The sequence below is a fragment of the Macaca nemestrina genome, chromosome 7 (genome assembly GCF_043159975.1).
Source record: "Macaca nemestrina isolate mMacNem1 chromosome 7, mMacNem.hap1, whole genome shotgun sequence".
In the NCBI taxonomy this organism is placed as follows: domain Eukaryota; kingdom Metazoa; phylum Chordata; class Mammalia; order Primates; family Cercopithecidae; genus Macaca; species Macaca nemestrina.
In genome coordinates, this window is record NC_092131.1 from 40,826,486 (window position 1) to 40,849,244 (window position 22,759).

Genomic DNA, 22,759 nt, shown 5'->3' on the forward strand with positions numbered 1-22,759 from the left:
TTCTTTTCTTTAAAAAAATTTATATAGTTTTTATAGATGTTCTTGGTGGGAGGATTGGTCCAAATATGCTATTCTATCATAACAGAAGCAGAAATCTTCAGATCTTTCTTATATGCTTATAGCACTAAATGCTTCTAACATTATGCACTTAGGTTATAGAGCAACTGCTTTGATAGCTGATACGTATCCTTTGTTAAACTATAAAGTTCTTGAGAACAGGAACCTTGTCTTTTATATCTATATCTATATCATGAATCCTTACTGAATAGCATACACCTTTCACTCATTCATTTGTTAGTGCACCAAACATTTCTGAGTGCCTATTACGTATTAGGAATTCCATATGTGCTAGGCATTTAATGGTAAAGAAGAAAGACATAGTCCCTGACACGAAGATATCCTGTTATATTTTACTGGAGAGAAATAGCCAAAAACAAGTAAACCAACAAATAAAATAATTACAATTTGTGGTACATGCTATGAAGGAAATAAGCAGGTGCTGGGATAGAAAATGATGAGGGTGTGGAGAACAGGAAAGTTCATTTTAGAAGAGGTAGTGATATATTAGCTAAGCCTTGAAGGATAAGAAGGATTCACGCATGTGAATTGTGGAGGGAAGAGAATTCCAGAGAAAGGGACATACAAATGAAAGCTTCCAAAGTGGCAAAGCGTGCATAGAACTGAAAAGGCAATGGATGGTAGTGAATGAGTAGGAGAGAGGTATAAGCTGAGTTTGAAGAGATAAGCAGAAGCCAGAGTTGCAGGGCCTTGAAGGTTATGATGCAGAGTTTGGAAAGCTGATGCTTATGTGTTTGTTAAATGAATGAAAGTATTTTATTTTTCTTGCAAAAATTGTTTTTAAAAATAGCCCTTTTCATTCTTTTTGAACATGAAGGAGGGCTTCATGCTCCTGTGACAGACAGAAAACTTGTACCAGACATAGTGATAAAGGCTGAGAATAATCATTGTTCTTACATTTTTGTTTACCTATTGAAGCAGCAAGGATCTTTGTCTGATATTCTGAACCCCAGAGTCAGATGAGAAGAAGAAAAATGAATGGATGAAGGAATAAGTCTCTTCCTCAACTGAGGTAAGGAGAAACACCAGTGATCAGAAAAACTGTGCAAGACTTTGAAATGGGCAGAAAAGAATACTGGGTGTCCAGTGTAACACCCACTTTCTGGTTGTGTTTTTCAGCTATTTTACAGCAATGAAACGGAGTAAAACTGATGGTAAATGCAATGGACTGAATATGTCTCTCCCCACCCTCAAATTTGATGTTGAAACTCCAATCCCAATGTGATGGTGGGCGCTCTGGGAAGTAATTAGGTAATGAGGGTGGAGTTCTCATGAGTAGAATTAATGCCATTATAAGAAGAGGCCAGAGAGTTAGCTAGCTTTCTTTCTGCCATGTGAGCGTAAAAGGAGAAGTCAGCTATCTGCAGCCTGGAAGAGGGCCCTCACCAGAACCCATCCATGCTGTCACCCTGATCTTGGATTTCCCAACCTTCGGAACTATGATAAATAAATGTTTAAGCCACCCATTTTATGGTATTTTTTGTTATTTTGAGACAGGGTCTCATTTTGTTGCCTAGGCTGGAGTGCAGTGGTGTGAACACAGCTCACTGCAGCCTTGACCTCCCACCTCAGATTCCTGACTAGCTGGGACTACAGGCAAGCACCACTATGCCTAGCTAATTTTTATAGTTTTTGTAGAGAGGGGGTTTTACCATGTTGCTTGGGCTGGTCTAGAACTCCTGAGTTTAAGTGATCTGCCCACCTTGGCCTCTCAAAGTGCTGGGATTATAGGCGTGAGCCACCACACCTGGACTTTGGTATTTGCTAAATAGCAGCTTAAGCTAAGACAGTGAACACTTTTTTTTTTTTTTTCCACACGGAGTCTCGCTCTGTCACCGGGCTGGAGTGCAGTGGCACAATCTAGGCTCAGTGCAACCTCTGACTCCCTGATTCTCCTGCCTCAGCCTCTTGAGTAGCTGGGATGACACGCGCACACCACCACACCCAGCTAATTTTTGTATTTTTAGTAGAGATGGGGTTTCCCCATGTTGGCCAGGCTGGTCTTGATCTCCTGACCTCGTGATCCACCCACCTCGGCCTACCAAAGTGCTGGGATTACAGGCGTGAGCCACCGCGCCCTGCCAGTGAACATAATTTTTACCCAAAGAAATGTAGATGAATTCTGCCCAGTGGAGATGTAATTGATTATTCTGTGGTGGGTATAGATCCGTTTTGCATCTATTAGCAAATTATTTCAGCATTCTTGATGACCTGATTATCTGGGTAATCAAGAATGCTGAAATGGGTGTGTTCTTTGAATTCTCCTTTGAATAGGTCATAACATCTTACTTATTTGCTCGTTGTTGAGTTAAAGAAAATCTTGGAAACATGTTCATTTTATATATTTATGAGATTCATAATTTTTTTACATAGGCAAACATGTAAGATTTTTAAATATCATTTAAATATCATATAACATTTGCTATCATTTAAATATCATTAAATATCATATAACATTTGCTAAAAGCATTTGCTAAAAGCAATTGATCATTTAAAGAAAAATCATAATGATATAGTGAAGGTTCAATAATATATGTAAATATGACATTTATGGCAAGTGTAGCACAGATGTTGAGAGGGGAAAAACAGAAGTATATCATTGTAAGATTCTTATACTATATATGAAGTGGTAATAATATCACTTCTAGCTAGAATATAAAAGTTGTACATACTATGAACACTTATGAAACAACTGAATTTATTTACAAAAAGGAGGTATGGTGAGTAAACCAAGAAAGGAGACAAAATCAAGATTAATGATTTTATCTATAAAAAATTAAACTTTAACAATTCCAGAGGCTCCACTGAGATGCTCCATTGATTCATTGGACACAGCCAGTTAAACTTCATTGGCAGAGAAGTACACTTTATGAGTGGCTTAAACCTGGGTACAGGCCAGGCGTGGTGGCTCAAGTCTGAAATCCCAGCACTCTGGGAGGCTGAGGCAGGCAGATCACTTGAGGTCAGGAGTTCAAGACCAGTTTGGCCCACATGGTGAAACAGCATCTCTATTAAAAATACAAAAATTAGCCAGGCGTGATGGCGTGCGCCTGTAATCCCAGTTACTTGGGAGGCTGAGGCATAAGAATTGCTTGAAGCCGGGACACGGATGTTGCAGTGAACCAAGATCATGCCACTGTGCTCCAGCCTGGGAGACAGCACGAGACAATGTCTCCAAAAAACAAAAACAAAAACAAAAACAAAAACAAACAAACGAAGGGTACATCTTTCCTTGGTTCCTGCAGTGAATTCCAAGCAGCAATACAACTGTAACTTTGGTAACTTTTGGTTTCTCAATTTTGGCCTGCATATTCATTTCGGTTCTGTTTTTGTTTCTGCACACAGCCAATAAGGTATTGCCCCTTGTGGCAGGAATGATTAGGGATTTGGTTTTACGGTCTAATCATTTGGTGATCTCTGTAAAAGGATGATACACATCTATTTTTTTTTTTGGGTAAGAGAAGACAGAGAATCTGACTTATTAGTCTTTCTTGTTTATTTCTCTTATTGTCAATTCTGAGACCAAATCAATTAAGATTTTTGTGCCCTCTAGGAAAGAAAATAGTTCTTTATTACTGGACTGATGAATTTTTATGGTTCTGTGTTTACTCTTGACTTATAGCTCAAGTTATAAGTAGAACTTGTAAGTAGAACTGAAGCTATTGTGTTTCTTATCTGTCTGTGTGTTCATGTGTCTGTAATACAGAAAAGCATTTATCTCATTTTGTGGGTATGAAGTGTCTTCCTTCCTATTTCTGTAAGGTATTCATAAATTATATTATCTCTTAAAGGTGCCCTGTTCTAATTAGCTTAGAGAGACAATAGGTGCTTATATAAAATATTTCTAAAATTCCTAGATAATAAATAATTTTAACTTTAATATTTTAAATATGCTACACTGAAAATATTCTACTTATAATTTTGAGAATGTGAGTTCATATAATTAGGATAAATCTTTAGCAAATGAGACTAACTTGATAATTCCAGTTATTAAGAAAAGCCAAAAGCCAGGTATGATGATGTGTACCTATAATGCTAGCTACTTGGGAGGCTGAGGCAGGAGGATTATCGCTTAAGCCCAGAAGTTAGAGACCAGCTTGAGCAAAATATTGAGACCCTGTCTCAAAACATACATATAAACAAAGAAAAAAAAAGAACAAACCCAAAACTTAAATAACAATAATAAAAAAAACACAGCCATGTTCTTTCTCTTATTTACATCAATCTTAAGTATAACACAAGTATACATTTTATTTCACTTGGGTTTTTCCTAAACTTCTATTTATCAAATAAGCTCACATTCCTCCTATATAATATTTAAGATTATAAAAAAGTATAAAACTGTGATCAACCAAATCAAATAATTATTCTGAAAACCTTACAATGTTAATAGTTATTATGTTTTATAGTATGTCAGTTTCAAAATAATTTAAGATTTTTATTTACTTAAAATCTTGAGCTGATATTAAATTGAATTAATAAATCATCAGATACCTAATTTCTAAGATAGGATATTAGAGCATTTATTATTAAGCATCATTTTAAGTTATTAACTTTTTAAAAAGAATATAGTTATTAACTATATAGAAATTAAAACTATATAGTTAATAACTATGTACTTTTTAAGGTGAACATACTTTGCTGGAGAGGTTATATCTTTGGGTCATGTTAATGAATGTGTTCATTCATCTCTGCTATCCTAAGGTGTAAAAGGGATGTGTCTGGCAGTAGAGAGTTGTGTTCTTTGTGTTTATGAGCTTTGCTAATCTGCTAAAATGGTTACATATTATTTCTCAATTATCCAAGCTCCTTAGTTTTCTCTATGATATAGATATTAGTTATTTTCTTAAAATCATAATCAATATGGGTAGTTGCAATTATATAAGGAGCAATAATGACAGAGAAGTATAACTATACGTGTTCTTTTGTTTTTCAAGGAAAAATAATATTTTTTTCTTAAAGCCCAGTTCTCAGAATTTTTGGTCTCAAGACCCCTTTACATATTCTTAAATGAAAATTCATTAAGGATCCCTAAGAGTTTTTGTTTATGCGAGCTATAGCTGTGGATATTTACTATATTAGAAATTAAAACTAAGAAATTAAAAAAAAATTGGTTCATTTGAAAATAGCAACAATAAAGCCATTTCATGTTAACATAAGTAACTTCTTTTCGTTTTTTTTTTTTTTTTTTTTGAGATGGAGTCTCGCTCTCTCTCACCCGGGCTGGAGTGCAGTGGTGCGATCTCAGTTCACCGCAAGCTCCGCCTCCCAGGTTCATGCCATTCTCCTGCCTCAGCCTCCCAAGTAGCTGGGACTACAGGTTATTCTTTTTGTGTAATTTGCCTTTTTGTGTTTTCTGTTTATTTTATCTTTATTTAAAGAAATAAAAAAACGAAGAACAAAGTTTCCTCATTTATAAACTGAGCCAAGGTTATTTACAATCATGTTAACTTCTATGTTCATTTTCAAATCTTTTATTGTTGTTTTGAAAAATTAGGTAACCCAGTATGGTTTCTCAGGTCTTCATCAAGGGCCCCATCCTTTTTTAATAACTCTTTTGACTTTGCCTTTTTAGGAAAAAATATTCTTTTCTTACCAAAACTCATCTTAAAAATTTCCTAGAGGGCCTCTAGAAAATCCCAGATTTGTTTTCATCTTATACAAAGAAATGCTGGGAATAATTAGATTTGTTTGAAGTTTCATGAGAGGAGCTGCCATATCTGAGAAGAGATACTCAGTCTGTCCTAGGTTAGATTCTTATAGGTAAACTGTTATTAATATAAATATTTCAGAAATTGTTTGCTTTACGGAAGTTCCTGGTAATTTGACAATGCCCTTGCTCTTTTACCCTCAGAGGAAACACTGATCAAAAACTTCTACGCTGGCGTGGTGGTTCACGCCTATAATCCCAGCACTTTGGGAGGCCGAGGCAAGAGGATTGCTTGAGCCAGGAATTCAAGGCTGCAGTGAACTATGATGGCACTACTGCACTGTCCCCTGGGTGACAGAGTGAGACTCTGTCTCAAAAAACAAAATAAAACAAAAACCTCAAAACAGAAAAAAAACCCTACTGTGAAATACTTACATATGTACCTCAAAAGAGAATGTTACTTATCTTCTATTCTGATATTATTGGTTATAGAAGTAAATTAAGCACAGCTCTCAAGTATTTGCCATCCACAGAGAATTTCTGTTTTACTCTGATGCTTGCCTGAAGGCTCTGCTACAAGCTATAGTCAATAGTTTATGCCCGAAACAGAGACAGATTCAGAACATTAGGGAAAAGGAGTGTAATAGGCACTTTAACATTGATATTGAGATATCAAACAATAACCTCTTGAGTACAGGCTTTTGAGGTGATACAGCTTAGGTAACTTTTATATAGTAGTGAAGCAGATGGCTTCAGGAAAGCAGACTGCTAACTCAACATTTAGCAGAACAAGAATGATGTAGGACTAAGTGAAATATTAAAAGAAAATTTTTTTGTGTGTTTGTTTGGAATATTGTTGATTAGTTTTTTTGTTTGTTTGTTTGTTTGGTTTGGTTTTTTGAGACAGAGTCTTCCTCTGTCACCCATGCTGGAGTGCAGTGATGCGATCTTGGCTCACTGCAACCTCCACCTCCCAGGTTCAAGCAGCTTTTGTGCCTCAGCCTCCCACGAAGCTGGGATTTCAGGTTTGTGTTACTATGCCCAGCTAAGTTTTGTATTTTCAGTAGAGGTGGGGTTTTGCCATGTTGGCCAGGCTGGTCTAGAACTCCTGGCCTCAAGCAATCTGCCCACCTTGGGCTCCCAAAGTGCTGGGATTACAGGCATGAGCCAATGTGCCCAGCCAATTACTTTTAACTATTCTAAGGCTGCCTGGCTCTAGACTTACAAAACAAATCAAGGAGCCTACATGGTTAATTAACTTTTAGTACTAAATAATTGGGCAAACCTCGTGAAACCGGCCTTTTTTGTGATCAGTTACCATCTCTGTGATTACTTTGATCATAGGCGGTAGTGGAGACACTACTAGCAAAAATTAAGAGACTCAGAAATGAACAAAAAAAGGTCACTGGTGTCCAGTTTAGTGCATCCTTCTGGGTTATTGCCACCTTTCATTATCTTTGAGTTATTTAATAATTCTGTAAGTCAAGGAAAACTTACAGTAATGCATATGATTCTTTAGTTTTCATGGCAAAGGCAGATACTGTTTAACTATTGAACAAACTTCCAGTGTTTTGTAAAAATGAAACTCTTTGAAAAGGGTATGTAGGGCACGGTGAGGTAAAGGAGGGGAGAGATATTTAGGGAAGTAACTGCAGAAGAATCATTTCTCCTTGGTTGGGAAGAAGGTACTGGTCTATGAATCCAACAAGCAGCAGGGTCCCCTCCTCACTGTTTAGCAGGCAGTATGTTGGGGAAGTGGTCAGACTTTAGAAGAGATGGCTGTGAAATACACCCAAGGAGGCTAGCTGCCCTGAGGTTTCCAGCCTCTACTTGACCTTAGTGCTCCTAGCATGGCCCAAAGGAGCAAAGACTTGAGACCTAATGGTACTACAAGAATACTCTAGATGTATTCAGTGCAGACCAGTGACCAGGTGTCTCCCTGATGCTTTGGTGCTGCTTAAGTACCTTCAGGTTCCTTGGCATAATTCTTGGAGATAGTAAGCTCCAGTTGTGGCTTAATAAAATTTCCCACCAGTCCTGTAACATAGGCACTTAGAGTACAATTTAAATGGAATTAAATACTTTTCTTGCATACCTAAGGTTCAGCACTTAATATTCATGCCTGCTACATAATGCTTCTGAATTTTTCCTTGATTTCCCTGTCTTTTTAGTAACTGGTTTTCAGGCTTAGCTCTTGGGCTGAAGCAGATGTTCTATTTTTTATTATTTTCTTTCTGCTATGGAGGTACCCTAAATTCTTTTTGGAATTACAACTTGTTGGCTGGCAGGAATTTGCTGCATTTATGTTTTATCTCTTTCTTCCTGGTTCCTCTATCATCTCATTCCCACTCAAGGAGGTAGGAAGGGACAATTAGCAGCTCCTAAGGAATACTGTGGGATGCCCAGTTCCTAAAATTTCTTTCCTAGTAAATTAAAGGTTTAGTATAAGTATCTTATTACACAGAGAGTAAAATAAATAAAACCAATGTGCTTAACTATATTGGCTTTGTTTACTGGTGAGCAAATCCCTGGCATAACTGACATCTTTGTTAGCACTAATAAAGAAGGTTAGGTTGAGAAGTGTTCTGTCCTTACCACAACTGAGCCACAATTGCCAAGCCTATATATGCTATAAGCTTGTTACCTCTCCAGAAGTACTAGAAAAGATAAACGTTAGTTCTGCCAAATAGGTATTACCACAATTAGGTTAATCAGAAACTAAGAGAAATTATACAAGACACAAGCCCTGGAAATAACAAATTTAACATTTAAATAGACCTGACTTCATGGTTTGCTCTTGTAATATTGAAAGTACCACAGGCAGTTTGATGGTAATGAAAACAGACACGTTGAAAATTATTTCTTTCAGCTGTGCTACAGTACAGATCTCAGCCCCTAGCCTTTGTGATCTCAGGAGAGTTCTGTGGCAATTTGCTCTACCTGGAGCTAAAGACTCTGGGAGACTTTGAGGGAACACTAATCCAGCAATTTGTCTGCTATAAGAACACGTACCCACACTTCAACACTTTCACTCCTGGATGTAATGTGAGATTTTTTTCTTCCAAACTTTTTAGCATCTGCAGTGCTATTCTGAAAGGCTCTAACACTAAAGTTTGTGAATGGAAGGCAGGTATTCTTCTGTTCAGATTGCTAAGTTCTAACATTTGTTCTCTGAGCCAACAGAGTTCACTGTCCAAAGAGTCAGTTTATAAATTTAGGCAGTTTTATAGCTACAAGAGGACAGAGATCAAGAACAATCATATATATAAGATCTAGTTTAAAATAAATCAAACTCTTAGAAAATATGAATTTTAGTAAAAATTGCTATGATGGTATTTTTGTAATTTTTCAGTTCAGTCATTAATGTGAGAGAAAACATGGAAAAGGATTATCAGCTGGCAAAACATTTTATGCTGAAATATCTTTGAGCCAAAAATTAAGGTTGGTTATTTCATAAAGAATATTTTACTTTTATAACATTATTCAGTGGACCCAATAGTCATCGTAAGCTAACACATTTCATTAAGAAATGTAAACTTAGTGTTACTGAAATATTCAAATTGTAGTCTTTACAGGAAGAAGTATATACCATCTACAAATAAACTTAGTGCTATAAAATAATGTGTGTGTGTGTATATATATATATATGTGTGTGTATATATATATCATTTTATTTATTATTTTTTTTAAGACAGGGTCTTGCTGTGTTGCCCAGGCTGGAGTGCAGTGGTGTGATTTCGGCTCACTGCAGCCTTGACCACCCAGGCTCAAGCGATCCTCCCACTTCAGCACCCAAGTAGCTGGAACTGCAGGCGCATGCCACCATGCCCAGCTAATTTTTGTATTTTTTTTGTAGAGATGGGGTTTCACCATGTTGCCCAGGTGGTCCTGAACTCATGGGCTCAAGCAACCTACCCACCTCAGCCTCCCAAAGTATTGGAATTATAGGCTTGAGCCAATGTGCCTTGCCATATTTTCACTATTATTATTATTATTATTATTATTATTTTGTAAAGAGGAGCCAAAGGAATGCCTAATCCTCCCGTTCTTCCTTGTGGGGAAGGGGAGCTAAGCATTCTTGGTAGATTTGGAACATATGGTGGGTGAATTGGTTGGCTCCTGGGGAGTCATGTTTAAATTTGAGTAGAAGGAAGGATCTTAGAGCTTTACCCTGGTGGTAAATATGTATAAAGGATGTCCTAATGTAGTACGACAGAGTGAGAAACAGGTCAGAAGTTTCCAGGGGAATAGCAAAAACCATTCTGCAAGTTGTGGGATTCTCCAGGTTGCTTCTGAGGGTAAGCTCCCTAACCTACCCACGTTGTATCCCTTTTAGAGAGACCAGTAATTTCTGAAGCCCCATGGATTTTCAGCTTTTTGGGAGCCTGGTTATGAATATCAGATGCCTACCAGACCACAGTTAGTCACCATATGCAAGAACATTACAGCAGATACATTTTTACAGGCCCTATCTTTCATACCTTTTCCCCCATGGATACACCCCCTGATGTGATGATGACATCAGCACGACTGATACCCTCATTCAAGGCATTGAGTAAGTCATCTGGGCTGGAAAAAAATAAAGACAAAGAAATTAACACACAAGGAAAAGATTTTAGATATAGTGCCAACTTAAAACTATACCGCCTTATTCACTAATAGGGATTAACATGAGTACAGCACTATATTCTGTATGAAGTGGGAACCAAAAGGGTCTCTGCCTAATAGGAGCATTAAGTCTTATTATGGAGAAAGGACCTTGTACATGCTGAAGTAGTGGCTACTGGTGATTTCACGGGGCTTTTTGTTCTAACAAGCCACTATAATGAAAGGAGACAATGAGATGTTGGAGGATGTCTAACTATCCTGGTTTGCCTAGGAATATTCCTGTTTTAGTACTAAAGTCAGATGTCCTAGGAATCCAAAGCAAGCCAGGACAATTGGTTACCCGAGGTGTTGGAAAGATCCCATAGGACTCTTTAGAGGGAATGTCTTAAGTGAGGCCCTGAGAAATGAGTTGGACTCTGAGAGGTGGAAAGGAAAAGAATGGGAAAGAGCTTCATAAGCAAGATGATCTGTACTAGCAAAGGCTTGGAATAATGGTTAAGCCTGTGCTGTTTCTAGGTCACTGTGGAAAATAGCCTGCTTAGAGTGAAGGACTTGAGTGGGAATGACTGGGATACGTAGGATGGGACATGACTTTGAAGAACCCTCAAGCTGATGAATTTGGAGTTTATCTAATAGGAAATGGAGGAGGGAGGATCCCTAGAAATAGGAAAAGCCAGTAGGTATTCATAACGTTGGGAATAGAAAAGGTAGGGGAAAAAGGACAAGGAAAGCAGAGATGGGATGAACTACTTATATGGGGTATGAATACAGGATGAATATTAGGAATGGAAGCGAGGCAGCTTCCTGACTGTCACTTGAAAAGGCAAGTACAACAGGCTCTTTGATGGTGCAGGTCGAAGGTCGGGAAGAAGAGATGAAAACAGGGGTCTTATCTTTGGATGTCACAACAGTTGAAAAGAGTTAACCGGAGACTGATCAAGTGAGAATAAACAAAATGCCAAGAATCAAGACTTATGGAGGGACAGGATAATTGGGAGTAATTGAAAGGGATTGTTTAGTTACCACTTTAAATCCATACGAATCTACAGGGCAATGTGACCTGTGATTGGCATTTCCCTTCAATTGATGCAGTACAGAAAAGATACTTTTTGAGGAGTATATATCTAGCCATATCCTTGTTTTCTGAAAAATTCTTACCTATTTATACCGCCTGACTCTTCCTTTCCCTTTCTTCCCAATGGACATCTAATGAGAACAACTGAAAAGGGAGTGACTCTGGCTTCTGATTTTCTGCTTCCTGCCTTTCGTCCCCCAGCTTGAGGCCCAGCTGTATTCTTGCTCTTGGGTTCTATGAGATAACCTTGTATCCTTACATAAATATCTCCTTTGCTTGAGCTGGCTTCAGCAGGTTTTTGTTAACTTGAAACCAAATTATCTCTCAACGAGACAGCATATGTTCTCACAAATATCTCATGATAGTGAAGTTTATTCATGCCCCCTTACCTTAATTTGATGAGAGAGGAAGAAGGAAAGTTAGTGACTCAAGATAGCATGATATGTAACTAGGATATAATTTCTATTTTTATCCAGGTGTAACAGAGGTAGGGAGAACTTGAGACCTACCAGAGACATAACCTTCACAGACTCTATAAGAGATAAGCTAGTCAGGAGGTGGCATAGCACAGAGATTAAGAATGTGAACTCTGGAGTCAGACTGCCTGAGTGGAAATCCTAGCACCACTACTTGCTAGATGTTTAACCATGCACAAGTTGCTTAACTTCTCTTTGCCTTAGTTTTTCATCTGTAAAGTAACCATAATAGGGTTGTTATGAGGATTAAAAGATATCCTATTAAAACATATAAAACACTTGGAATAGTACCTGGAACAAACTAGGTTTTCAAGGAAGTCATTTGTCATTCTACTGCTGCTATGCTAACAAGTTAATCACAGAAACATACCTAACAAACTAGCAAAGTTCAACTACAGCATGCTTGGGATTTTTATTCTGGAAAATACTCATGAGTAACACACAAGAAAATCATAGACTGGGACTTAAATACATTTACAGAGCTAAATATGAAAGGTCCAAATGGCAAGGTAGGCCTGGTTCCAACCTGAATAGCTTCCTTTACTATGAGGTTCTCTTACAGGGTCTGGGTAAAATTCTCCTTGTGGTCTGTCCACAAGCTCTGACTCTGGGAAGCAAGCTCCCAAGGAGAAGGGCCAAAAGTAAAAGTTTGAAAAATGGCTCATATAAGGTTCAGCCTACCAATATAGAGAACTTTTAAGTCATCAGTCAGTCATTGCATATACAGCCAAAAAAGTACCCAGGTACTAACTGAAGGTAGAATCTATGTGTAAAACATGACAGACTTAAAAAAAAAATCCCCGACATAAATTTCAAACTTAAACTAGTTGGGCAAACATCTCAGAATTATTTTGAATAATGTGTGTACTTAAAGTATTCTTGACCTATGTATTTTGAACAGATTTCTCATCAATCCTTTTCATTTTGATTTAGGAAAAAAGACAGCAAATTATTCTGTTGTATTGAAATACTATACAATATGCATGTGATGGGTTCCTGATGCCCAGAGTTCTGGGCTCCTTGCCTTGCTGGATCATATTATCATTATGCTAAGCCAATGGTTTCTCATTTACTATGGAATAAATGGAAAAAACATCCCAAACACAGCATCACATGGAATGTGGTTCAAAATACTGAATGGGTAATGAATACTATCAACAAATACAATTTTATGTTAGTAGAAAAAGATATTAGCTAATTTTACAAAACTTGTAATACATAACTTACAACATGTTGATTCTATAGAATTATTGTAAAGCTACTGTAAACAAAGCAGCAGTGAGATGCACACCGTCATGGTATTTATCTTTATAGCAGGATAAAGGTTCTGGGACAGCCTAGCTGATTACTATAAATAGGCACTTTTCAATGTTTTTTCGTACCTTTTTTTTTTTTTTTTGAGATGGAGTCTTGCTCTTGTCGGCCAGAATGGAGTACAATGGCATGATCTCGGCTCACTGCAACCTCCGCCTCCTGGGTTCAAGCGATTCTCCTGCCTTAGCCTCCCAAGGAGCTGGGAATACAGGTGCCTGCCACTATGCCCGGCTAATTTTTGTATTTTTAGTAGAGACAGGGTTTCACCATATTGGCCAGGCTGGTCTTGAACTCCTGACCTCAGGTGATCGGCTTGCCTTGGCCTCCCAAAGTGCTGGGATTACAGGTGTGAGCCACAGTGCCAGCCTTACTCATTATTTTCGTATTATCTGGGAAACATGTTTTTTTCCTATTTTGTAAAACATGAAATTTTCTAATTTGCAGAAATCAACTAAAAGGGATTTTGTTCCAAATCCTAACTGAAATTTATCATGTTTCAAAGAATATGCTCAATGATACTTTGTACTCTGTGGGTAGTACATTCATAAAATCATTGAATCTCAAAGTTGTAAATGTCATCTTGTCCATTATCACTGCTGGGCCAGTTATTTGGGTCCTGCCATACTCTATCCCCTTCTGTCACTCTCTCTTACTTTCCTTTCTGTTGTACGCTTCTGGTGTCTGGAGATTTGGTCAGACACCCTGCCTTACTAGAGAGACAGGTACCAATGTATGACAATAGCCAGGGGATCTATAACTTCATTTATGTGGCATGCTATAATCTCTCAATAAATCTGTATGCTAGACTGAATAGGTATTACTATGCTCATTTTAAGAAAAGGCAAGTGATATTCAGAGAGGCAAAGTGTAGATAGAGCGGTAAGTGGCAGAGCCAGGACTACAAACTCTGGCTTCTTATTAAATGCTTGTTCTACTCCCTGCCCAATCAGAATAATTGTGTAGTTTTTTAAAGGCATGTAATATACCATAAAAGGAAGAGTCTAATGAGAATGGACTCTTGTCCAAAAGCATCAGAAAGAGAGGATGCTGGTCAAGTGCAGTGGCACACCTGTAGTCTCAGCTACCTGGGAGGCTGAGGTGAGAGGACTGCTTGAGCCCTGTAGTTCAAGACTGCAGTGAGCTATTATCACGTCTATGAATAGCCACTGCATTCTAGCCTGGGTGATGTAGTGAGACCTAGTCTCTCTCTCTCTCTCTCTCTCTTTTTTTTTTTGAGATGGAGGAGTCTTGCTTTGTTGACCAGGCTGGAGGGGAGTGGCGCAATCTCAGCTCACTGCAACCTCTGCCTCCTGGGTTCAAGCAATTCTCCTGTCTCAGCCTCTCAAGCAGCTGGGATTACAGATGACTGCCACCATGCCTGACTAATGTTTTGTAGTTTTAGTAGAGATGGGTTTCACCATGCTCGCCAGGCTAGTCTTGAACTCCTGACCTCAAGTGATCTGCCCACCTTGGCCTCCCAAAGTGCTGGGATTACAGGCATGAGCCACCGTGCCCGGCCCTAGACCTAGTCTCCTAAAAAAAAAAAAAAAAAAGCACAGGATGCCATGGCATGAGTTATGGATTTGTCTGGGGTAACCAGCAGAAAACTGCATGTGTGAACATTTTACTATTGCTCTGTGGAATGAAATGAACATGATTCAGAATACCATGTTCAGATGAAAACTATGGTTATTTTGGTTAACCATAGCTTAAGGGCCTATTCGCATCATAAAATTGCTTTCTTTTTTGTGATTCATGCTATATTTTAAATTATAAAACATTTCCAACGTAACAGTATAACCAATACCCATGTATCCATCGCTCAGATTTTACAAATGCTAATATTTTCCAATATTTACTTCATATTCCTTCCCCCAGACTCTATTTTTAACAAATAAAAACTGAGTTTGCTTTCTAAAACTCAAAGATTACTCTGAAGAGTGATAAGAGGAAATAGGTAACAAGGGTTATAATCATGAATAATATAATAGAAAACAGTTCATGATTTTCTCAGTTTTCTTACATAAAGCAAGCAGGGTGTATTAATTTTCTCAAGGATAGGAGGCTAAAACTACAAAACATTATAATCTGACCTTATATTTTAAGACAGAACTTCCTACATATAATATCAATTAATATCCAAGAAATAAAATTAATGACAATACTAATGTTTTTAAAAAATAATACATTTTCGCACCTACATGTCAATCTCACAACTCTGTGAGGAAGGCAGGACAAAAGAGGGCACTGAGGTTCACATAGGCAGTGTTAGGTTCAAAGTCATCCTGTGTTTTTTCTACTCTTCTTCTAAATATAGTAATATTTGCATTATGAAAGACACTTTGTTACACATAAAACACCTTCAGATAAAAGCTATTTATCAGCATTTGTCTAAATATATAAATCTTATTTGTTTATACCAAATACTGATAGAAACAAAATTTGTACTTCTAAAATCTGGCTTATTCTCACCACTGCCACTAGAGGGGCTATTGGATTAAGCAGATTAAGTTTTCTAGGTATGTATCAGTAGTTTCCCTTTTCTCAGAGTGGCACATCTTGAAGGGATATCATGATATCACTTAAATCTGTCTTCATTAACAACTGCAGTTTTAACTTAATTTGGATGGTGCTTAGCCATTCCTTTAAAGATAAATCTTTTTTTTTTTTTTTTTTGACACAGGGTCTCACTCTATCACCCAGGCTGGAGTGCAGTGGTGTGATCATGGCTCACTGCAGCCTCCACATACCAGGCTCAAGTGATCCTCCCACCTCAGCCTCCTGAGTAGCTGGGACCACAAGAGTGCACCACCACACCTGGATAATATTTTTTGTGTTTTTTGTAGACAGGGTTTCACCATGTTGCCCAGGCTGGTCTTGAACTCCTGGGCTCAAGAGATCTGCCTGCCTCAGCCTCCAAAAGTGCTGGGATTACAGCCACTGCACCTGGCCTAAAAAAAATTATTATTATTATTATTTTTTAAGACAGAGTCAGCCAGGTGCAGTGGCTCACACCTGTAATCCTAGCACTTTGGGAGGCCGAGGCAAGTGGATCATGAGGTCAGGAGATTGGGACCATTCTGGCTAACACAGTAAAACCCTGTCTCTACTAAAAATACAAAAAATTAGTTGGGCATGGTGGTGGGCACCTGTAGCCCCAGCTACTTGGGAGGCTGAGACAGGAGAATGGCGTGAACCCGGGAGGTGGAGCTTGTAGTGAGCAGAGATGGTGCTACTGCACTCCAGCCTGGGCAACAGTGCGGGACTCCTAATAAAAAAAAAAAACCACAACAAAAACACAACAACAAAAAGACAGAGTCTCACTCTGTCACTCAGGCTGGAGTGCATGGCGCTATCTCTGCTCACTGCAACCTCCGCCTCCCAGCTTTAAGTGATTCCTGTGCCTCAGTCACCCAAGTAGCTGGGATTACAAGTGTGTGCCACCATGCTTGGCAAATTTTTGTAATTTTAGTAGAGTTTCGCCATGTTGGCCAGGCTGGTCTTGAATTCCTGGCCTCCCAAAGTGCTGGGATTACAGGCATGAGCCACTGCGCCTAGCCAAAAATAATTCTAATACTAACATGAATGCTGATTTACTAACACTTCCCATTCATTTTCATTTGAATTATTAAGTACCTAACCATTGTTCTCTTACAGTACCAATATTACATGAAAGCATTCTACAAGACAATTGCTTTAATGCTAAGAATGTATGTACTAGGCAATAGAAGATAAAGTCATTAATTGAAGGCCTGAGTGTCACAAAGTCTAGAATCCTGTTTTAGCTCTACTGCTAACTACTTAGATGATCCTGAAAAACTAGTATCATTTTCTGGGGGAAGGGGGTATTATTCTCCTTATCTATAAAATAAGGACATTTGGAGTATGTCTTTTTCATCTTTAACATTCACTGATTCTAAGAATTTTTGGTTGGTTGGGATCCAGATCAAGGGCAAAGCTATAATTTTTTTTAGGTTGACCCAGAAGTCTGGATTCTACTTTAAAACATATTAAGACTGCCCTAGCCTTTAAAGGCTGGGAAAGTCCAGCCTTCACAACAAAACTGTCCAGGAAGCACAGAGGCTTGGACTGTTTATTTTTTGTACTTTAATAGAATACTAGCAGCTTGCCATTTAGTACTTTGTTAATTCAGGAATTGACACCTCTCTTCCTTTTGCCACTCATGATCCTCTTTTCCACTGTAACTCCATTCTCACCAGGCCCAAAGTACCCTAGCAGCTTCCAGAACCCTTAGGGTGAATAGAACTTTCAGTAGGGAGAGGAAAATACCAGCAACCTAAGGAACAACCAACTGGAGAGTGGAAGAATGAGCATAATATTTAGGATATCCCCTCGAGAAATAAAACTTCTGGGGCAACAGATAATTTTAATAACAATAATAAGTAATTAAAACACTAATACAGATTCAATTATGACATTAAAACTGTGTTCTGGAACAAAATATGTGATTTTCAAATTTTAAGATTTAGTAGATGAAGGTAAGTACAGTCCTTGTCAAAAATTCAATTAGTTGCTTGGAAGATCAAGTGGCAGAAATATCTCCAAGGACTGTGTAAAGGTACAAAAGATAGAAATCATGCAGAAAATAAGAAGACAGAGCAAGAGACTGACATATTACCAATAGGAATTCCATAAGGACATAAAGGAAGAGATAGAAGGGGAAAAGAGGAAAGTTTCATTTATTTGAGAAGAGTTAGACTTGGAAATTGAAAAGGTTCACTAAGTTCCAGGCAAGATTGATTAGAAAAAAAAGAAAAAAAGAAAAAAAGCAAAACAAAAACATAAACCTAAATATGTCCTGGTACAATTTTGGACTTTCAAAGGTAAACAGAAAAGCTTACAAGCTGCCAAATATTAAATAGGAAGATTGGGTTACTAAAAAAGGAAAAAGTAATATTGGCTTTGGACTTCTTACCTACAATACCAAAAACTAGCAAATAGTAAATTAACACCAACATATCTCTTCAAGGCATACAACCCTCAAATCCTACATCCAGTCATTCACCAATCAAAATGGAAGAATGATACTTGTTAAAATGCAAAGATTCAGATGACAAATCACCAAGTAATGTTCTGGAAAAATGACTGTAAATGAAAAATGATTCAGAACATAGGCTTCAAGGCAGGGGAAGTTGGAGGAGAGGAAACAGTAGTGAAACACACAAACATACACACTCTTTTATATAAAATATAGCCAGGTGTAGTGTCTCACATCTGAAATCCCAGCACGTTGGGAGGCTGAGGCAGGTGGATCGCTTGAAGTCAGGAGTTTGAGACCAGCCTGCCCAACATGGTGAAACCCTGTCTCTACCAAAAATATAAAAATTAGCTGAGCATGGTGGCAGGTGCTTGTAATCCTAGTTACTCAGGACGCTGATGCAGGAGGATCACTTGAACCCAGGAGGTGGAGGTTGCAGGGAGCTGAGATTATACCATTGCAGTATTGCAGTCCAGCCTGGGTGACAGAGTAAGACTTTGTCAAAAAAAAAAAAAAAAAAAAAAAGAAAGAGAGAGAAAGGAAAGATAAAGAGGAAAAAAGAAAGAGAAAGAAAAGAAAAATTAAAGAAGAAAGAGAAAGGAAAGAGAAAAAAGGAAAAGAGAGAAAAAGAAAGAAAGAAAGAAAGAAAGAAAATAACAGGTAGGGCAAAAAGTCACCAGCAAATGTAAATAAGCAAAAAAGCGGGAGTAGTAATATTAATGTCAAAACGGGATTTGATGTTAAAAAAACTTAAAAGGATAAAGAGAGGCAACAAATTGTGATAAAAGAAACTTTTAAAGATGACACAGCAGTATATAACTCTCTCACAAAACAGGGTCTCATTTCATCCAGGCTTCCTGATTGCCCCACCAAATTCCTGCACACTGTAGGCACTCAGTAAATGAGCTGAACCTGATTTCAAGTCAATCTATCCACAGTAGCTTTGGGAGTAAATACTGTTTAGTTACTCAATTATAATGATATCATAGGCTAATAATATTGTCTGGGGATGAAATAAAAGATACTGCTAAACATATAATCATAAATAGTACTTTGAGAAGGGATTAAGGTGAAACAATTGTGTATTCAAATATCACGTAAAAGAGGAAGCCAACTTATTTGGCATTGCTTGGAGGGCAGAATTAGGGCTAACAGATGAAAGAAACAGGAAGAAAGACTGGCTCAGTGTAATGGGAAAACATCCTTACTTTAACATAACAGCCATCGAACAATAGAACATGTTACCTCATGAGGCAGTAGAGATCTTTCTCACTAAAAGAATTCAAACAAAAACCTAATGGCTAAGTTGTTTCAGATTTTCCTCAACACCTCCAGTGGGTGAAAGTTTGGACTAGCTAATATCAGAATAAGATACTATGATTCTGAAATACTGAAATACTGTAATACTGAATATACTGAAAATACTGAAATACTGAAATACTAAATACTGAAAGTTACATAAACACAATTACTATTTTCTTTTCACATATAAACTGAAAGCATAGAGGGAAACACCGACCTGAGCTTTGCAATTTGATACTGGTCTTGTAGATAATACTCTTCTCCCTTTCATTTTTCTTTTTCTTTTTTTTTTTTTTTTTTAGACGGAGTCTTGCTCTGTCACCCAGGCTGGAGTGCAGTAGCCGGATCTCAGCTCACTGCAAGCTCTGCCTCCCGGGTTTATGCCATTCTCCTGCCTCAGCCTCCCGAGTAGCTGGGACTACAGGCGCCCGCCACCTTGTCCGGCTAGTTTTTTTTTTTTGTATTTTTTAGTAGAGACGGGGTTTCACCGTATTAGCCAGGATGGTCTCAATCTCCTGACCTCATGATCCGCCCGTCTCGGCCTCCCAAAGTGCTGGGATTACAGGCTTGAGCCGCCGCGCCCGGCTTCATTTTTCAACATAAGAAACATTTGCCCATTTGACTTGAGTGAAATGAATAACAGTATCTTTTCTTCCTAAAGCCATGACATTCATCTTCTACTTGGAAGATGGCTACCAATATTAATAGCACTCTCTGTAGAGTTCTAACTTGATCACATGTCAAAGAACCACATACCTAATAGAAAGGTAGAAAAAGAGAAAGGAGAAGCATGTTTCAAAATAAATCTGTCAGAGAATGAATGTAGCTTTCTCAAAACTGGAGGTACTCATCAGTTTCTGTGAAGAAAGAATATATTCAGAGGGTATGACATCTTTTGAACACTGTATCTTTTCAGATTTCAATCTGATTGCTTTGGGGGCTCAATTCCAAAGGAACTTAAAAAGGTTAAGACTTTTTTGCTTTTTAAAATTTACATCTGCCTCAAATTACTATAATCCTGATTCTGGCATAAAATTATTTTTCCTTTATCATGAAGATACATGGTAAAGGCTCTGTCTTGGTTTTGAATTTTATAGCATTTACCCAAGTTCAGGATTTATGAATTTCAGAAAGAGTATTCAGAATGCAAATACATTTCTATTTAAAAATATTTAATATAAACACACAGATGGACAACAGCTGCTAATTAGTTTCCTGTTTCATCTGTTACACCAACTGAAAGCTGCATGATTTTAAGATGAGTGAAGATGACACAGAGAAAAAGTTCTAGGATGTATAGATTAAAGAATGTTGGCAGTTAATCATACCAAAGTAACAAAAAATAGCTGAGGACATCTATTAATCATATCATAGTTTCTTCAGAGGTCAAAGATAAATTCATTAACTACAAATCTTTTCTGGGTGTCTACTTCACGTATGGAATCAAACTACATACTACACATATAGCCATCATTTCATTCTTTTCCAGTCTCACTGGGTGTTCTGGAGTCATGTAAAGAAAGAAGAAAGCATGGTTCTTGCCTTTAAATTTATAAGCTAGTGCAGAAAACTCATCAGTGAAAAATGTTAGAAAAATGAGTGAAATAAGCAATTGACATTAATATCATCTGTTGAATTCAAATACATTAATTAAAATGAAAAATATATATCATATATTTATATGTAATATAAAGAAATGATAAAAAGGGTGAATGGGATAGAATGATCAGGACTGGATTGAGATAATTAGGACAGGCTTTCTGGAAGACATTACTTTTTATGAGTTTGGGGTAGGAAAACAATGTCTACAGCTACAGTAATACCTAGAGGTTATTCATAGAAGAAACAGAAATGTCAATAGCAATAGCAATGCTTAAAGATAAAGGAGGGGAACTCTAACAGCTACATAAAAAGTCTGTCACTGAGATCGGAAAGAATCTCTCGTCATTAAACACGTTTGTTAAGGTAGAAAGAATGTTCTTTGTTAACCAATAGAAAATGAGAAACCTCTGCTGAAAAATGATCAGAAAATAAATATATCCCAGCTTGCCAGGAGTAAAAGAAAAAAAAAAAGAAAAGAAATCTATTATGTTGACTCAAAAATGAAAACTTTGCATTTTAAGCAGAAAAGGAAGTTCATGCCATAAGGAAAGCAGACAGTTTATAAAAATGACAAGAACCAATTAAATTCAGATCTAAATTATCATTGATGATTAGAAAACTCCTACCTTAAGAACATTAGGTAAGCAATGAAAAATTAGGATATGTTTGGTTCACAAATTGGAAGTTGTAAGGCACTGGGCTTTGCCCAAATAATCACTGTGCTGTTAAGTCTATCTTGATGATTTCTGCTAAATATGCCAGTTTTATAAGAACCCAGTTTTCTATCTCAGTACCTGTCCTTCTTCTGCTTCTTGCTTTAATATAAAGAGGTAGCTTCACAAATTCGCAGCAGCAAGAGGAGGCAGTTCAGATACAAAACACCAATCTATGACATAGTCAAGTAAGCCCAGGAGTGGGGCAGGCTTCTGTGATGGCAGTTTTCCAGAAGGGGGAACTCTTTTTAATGATGGGAATTTCCCAGCCCTTCCTTAGGCCTTGAAAGGCTAGAAAGTCCAAGTTGGCAGTTCAGAAACTATATTGCTGAGGTGTCATAAGGTTGAATTCTTATTCAATAGTTAAAATCAGTTTGAGGAATTATATAAACTCAATTAATGCTGAAATTTATTTAAAAAAATTTCCCCAAGTGGATTCTACCTATTTGGATAATGATTACCGCTTGTTATATTCAAGAAATAAATTTGTAAGACCTTTTCAAGCCTGAGAGAGCTGCTCCTCAATATTTTAAATTAAAAGCCTGCTAAATCTATTTGGAATTTCTCCCGAGATGCTTTTCTTCAGAAATATAAAATGAACCACCCAGCCACAAAGCTTTACACTGTACATTTTTGGGGGATGTGTCTTAGGAATGCAACTCTACTGTCAGTACCATACTTTCTGGCCTGCTCCTATGGCCAAGGCTTTTGGACTTACTTTGAAGGGGCCCTGTAATATTCTTTTGGACTGCTGTATAATGTAAAGTTTCTAGGTTTCATGGAAAGACAGAATGGTATAGGAAAAGATGGCAGGGCTGTTTAATGTATCCCTACTAAGTGCTGTGGATATAGTATTTACCAACATACACTTTATCCTAGTATTCATGGAGCTTATCTGGTGGGAAAGAGAACAACTCTGGCCCAATCCTCACAAATCCTTTT

At 37.6% G+C, this 22,759-nt stretch overlaps 1 protein-coding gene across 27 annotated transcripts in view; it reads right to left on the reverse strand.

The window, feature by feature from the left end:
- Window positions 1-22,759, reverse strand: part of LOC105472850 (gephyrin) — a 737,491-nt gene that overhangs the window by 28,582 nt on the left and 686,150 nt on the right. For all 27 annotated transcript variants that reach the window (XM_071099297.1, XM_071099293.1, XM_071099295.1 and 24 more), the window contains one exon: window positions 10,210-10,297. In XM_071099297.1, coding sequence (XP_070955398.1) covers window positions 10,210-10,297 — 88 coding nt within the window. The remainder of the gene's footprint in view (window positions 1-10,209; window positions 10,298-22,759) is intronic.